Below are 3,756 nucleotides of genomic sequence, written 5' to 3'. Positions count from 1 at the left end.
CGGAAGCGCTTCTTTTCAATCAGGCTCTGCTGCAGGAAGTCCCTACAATCCGGTTGCAACCTTTAAAGATGTCCCCATTCTGACAGCACCCGACCACCCTTTTCTGTTTTCCACTTATTAAGACCTCCCCAGGATACTCACTTCTTCACAATGCTCTGGCTCGTGAAGAAACAACTCCATCATCGCTGCCAGAGGAGCCGCTTGGAGGTGGGGAGAATGGGCCATGGAGAGGAACGTAGAGGCCGAGTGGGAGAGGTTTCCGAGGAACAGATTTCGAGGCTGCAGCCGATTAAGGATGGCTGATAGTTCTGCTCAGGCCGAGTCGCTGGCTCCGCAAGAACTCAATGGCGACTTCAAGAGACCAGCCCTGCCGGTGCCCCCGGCGGTGAGAGGCAAGGCTTCGGCCACCAATCCTTCAAACTCTGAGGAGGTGAAGAAAGAAATGCCCACGGCGCTGCTGGACTCCGATTCCGGAGACCCTGACGTCCCTCTGGCCCAGCGGGACAGCGGGGAGACTAGGAGTCTAGCGGAGGAGCAGCCGTGGTCCCCTACAGCAGCTACTTCCCCTGGCGGCCCGGCCCGGGCTCCCCCTTACCGAGAGCCGCCGTGGGGCGGCCCGGCCACGGCCCCTTACAGCCTAGAGACACTGAAGGGCGGCACCATACTTGGCACCCGGAGGTTGAAGGGGATGAGTTGCTGCCTTTTCGGGAGGCTGCCTAGCTGCGACGTGTGCCTGGAGCACCCTTCGGTGTCTCGCTACCACGCCGTGCTGCAGCACAGAGTGTCCGGCCCTGACGCAGAAGGCGACGGCCACGGGCCTGGCTTCTATCTCTACGATTTAGGAAGCACCCACGGCACTTTTCTTAACAAAACCCTCATCCCACCCCGCACCTATTGTCGGATCCACGTCGGGCACGTTCTTCGCTTTGGAGGCAGCACTCGGCTCTTTCTTCTTCAGGTAAGTGGAAAAACCTAGAATCGAAATCTCTGAGGCACCCCGGCTGCTTTCCTGAGTTCCTTACGCTTTCACGGAGGAAGAAGATTGTCCCAGTCAGCGATTACAAAACTGGAGGAATCTGGCTCCTCATCTCCAGTACACATTGTCATATTTCTGAAAGTGACTTCAACAATCCTGAACTCTAATTTTTTTTTAACAATCCGGAACTCTAAAAGAATTCTTTCGCTTAATTCATCAGGGACCTGAGGAAGACCGAGAGGCAGAATCCGAGTTGACAGTAACTCAGTTGAAGGAATTACGCAAGCAGCAACAAATGATGTTGGAGAAGAAGATGTTGGGAGAAGACTCAGATGAAGAAGAGGAAATGGATACTGCTGAAAGGCAGAGAAATACTAGTAGTCAAGATGATGAAATGGGCTGCACCTGGGGAATGGGTAAGACATTAAAATTGCTGCCAGAGGTTAATATTTTAAATTCATTTCCATATATATATATATATATATATATATATATATTTTATAAATCATATAGCTTTCATGACTCTTTGAGATAGATAGGACAAAAACAATTTGCACCTGAGGTCACCAAAACCCAGAGAGATTCATTAATTTTTCTGATGACAAAAAACTGAATTATGGGCACAATTGGTTTCTTATAAAGTGTTTTACAATGCACTCACTTGTTCAAAACTCTTCCTCAGTGTATAGTTTGTTATTATTATTATTTTAAATGAATGAATTAATTAATTTATTTATTTTTGTTGGGGGGAGGTAATTAGGTTTATTTAACTTTGGAGGAGTTACTGGGGATTGAACCCAGGACCTTGTGTATGCTAAGCATGTGCTCTACCACTTGAGCTATACCCTCCCCTATAGCTTATTATTTTTAACCATTAAAATTTAATTAAGTACTGATCCTGATTATCACTGGAAGGGGTGGAACTGCATTCAATCAAATAAAATGCAATGTGATTCAATAAATGAGTTCCCTCGAATTTTTTTGTACTTTGTATAAATACCCTGAAATGCGAAGTACCTAATCAGAGAAAAACCTTAGGCAAAGGAATAAAGTAAAATTTCCATAACACCATACGTTTTGGAGGATGGGTATTCAGGAGCTAGGAATATGAAAAGATAGAAGATGGCCTTAATAATATGTTGTTGGGTAGACAGGATAAATATGAAATTATTTGTGTTAAGTCAAACAAAGGCTAAAAACCATAAGTGTGCTAGTGTAAGTGTTCAGAGAAGGAAGCAATCTTTGAGGACTTAGACCTACACTGTCCATTACGGTAGTCACCAGCCACATGTGGTTACTGGGCACCTTCAGTGTGGCTAGTCCAAATTGACATGTGCCGTAAATATAAAATTCACACTGGATTTCAGAGATTTAGTGTGAAAAAAGATTGTAAGTATCGCTTTCATAATATTTTTATATTGATTACATGATAACTTCACCTATTTCTCTTTTTTCATGGGACTATTAGAAAATGTAAGATTATATATATGACTTTCATTATATTTCTGTTGGGTAGCACTGACTTCGATCTTTGGGAAAGTTTATAAGTTTATAAACAGAAGGGTCTTGAATGAAAGAAAAGGAACCCTTAGGAAGCTGAGGACTGGGAGTGGTATTCAGGGCAGAGATTGGTGATTTTAGGGGAGTACTGAGTAAACTAGTCTGTTTGGTAGATATGATAAGTATTACAAAATTATACCCCTAATATATACTCCTATACATTAGGAGACAAAGTATTAGACCTGGGTATGAAAGAATGAGATGCCAGACTGAGGAGCTTAGATTTTTTTTTTTTCGGGTAGAGAATGTGGTAGGTAATTTTGTTTTTAAAATACATACAGTGACGAATAAGGTGCCATGAAAAACGTTTTAACTTGTCACAATATAGAAAACCTGAAGATGTTCATACGGGTGGTTTTGTGATTCTCTTCCCCCACCCTACCCCCACTTTCTTTCTTTCTTTCTTTTCATCACTGATAACTGTATATACACCCTGAAAGGATAGTGGGTGTCATTCAGACAGTCTCTTATGTCTGATAGTCTTATCCTTCTTTCCCATATCCTATAGGAGAAGATGCTGTAGAGGATGAGGCTGAAGAGAACCCCATTGTCTTAGAGTTTCAGCAGGAGAGGGAGGCCTTTTATATAAAGGATCCAAAAAAGGCTCTCCAAGGTTTTTTTGACCGAGAAGGTATGTAAACAGATTCTGACCCTGCCAGTAAAATGTATCCACAACAGTTTTGTTTTCTAGACCTTCAGGTACTTAGAAACGTTCTATTTTTTCTGCTGTCCTCCTTGTTCAGTTCTTGCCTGTGTGGTCAGTTGCTTCAGGTTTATTTTGAAAATAGTGAAAATCTTGTTAGTCTTTTTTCAAGTCTTGGGAAAAAGGAAGTACTTTTTCCTGACTCATCTAATTCCTCTCAAAAGATCCTAGGCTTGGATTGTGGGAAGATCGACCCAACTTAAAATTTTTTTGTTTCTAATTCACCTGATCTTTTGTAATTCTTAACATGGTTTTTCACTTTATATGATTTAAGGAGGATTGTTTCAGTAGGGATGCTCTGAGGAAACATCTATGTGTATGTATGTGTGTTATATGCATGTTTATGTATGAATATAAATATATATATGAACATTGTATTCTGCACTTAATATTTATGCTCCTAAAAACTAGGTAGCTGTGGCAAATTAACAACTTAAGTCTACAACTTATAATCAATGTGAAAGCTACTATATATTGGACAAAACTGTATATAGAGAGTTGATTGTTTTGATCTGAG

At 41.8% G+C, this 3,756-nt stretch overlaps 1 protein-coding gene across 4 annotated transcripts in view; it reads left to right on the top strand.

Annotated features, from left to right (window-relative positions):
- Nucleotides 1-262: 262 nt before the first annotated feature.
- Nucleotides 263-3,756, top strand: part of SLC4A1AP (solute carrier family 4 member 1 adaptor protein) — a 55,271-nt gene continuing 51,777 nt past the window's right edge. For all 4 annotated transcript variants that reach the window (XR_010384251.1, XR_010384250.1, XR_010384249.1 and 1 more), the window contains exons 1-3: nucleotides 263-958; nucleotides 1,197-1,392; nucleotides 3,045-3,167. Coding sequence is in view for 1 of the 4 variants with exons in the window: in XM_010991283.3 (XP_010989585.3) it covers nucleotides 296-958; nucleotides 1,197-1,392; nucleotides 3,045-3,167 (982 nt within the window). In the remaining 3 variants the exon portion in view is untranslated. The remainder of the gene's footprint in view (nucleotides 959-1,196; nucleotides 1,393-3,044; nucleotides 3,168-3,756) is intronic.

This window comes from Camelus dromedarius, chromosome 15 (genome assembly GCF_036321535.1).
Source record: "Camelus dromedarius isolate mCamDro1 chromosome 15, mCamDro1.pat, whole genome shotgun sequence".
NCBI lineage: Eukaryota > Metazoa > Chordata > Mammalia > Artiodactyla > Camelidae > Camelus > Camelus dromedarius.
Note: the sequence above shows the minus strand (reverse complement) of the source record. Positions and strands in the feature narration are given on the sequence as shown.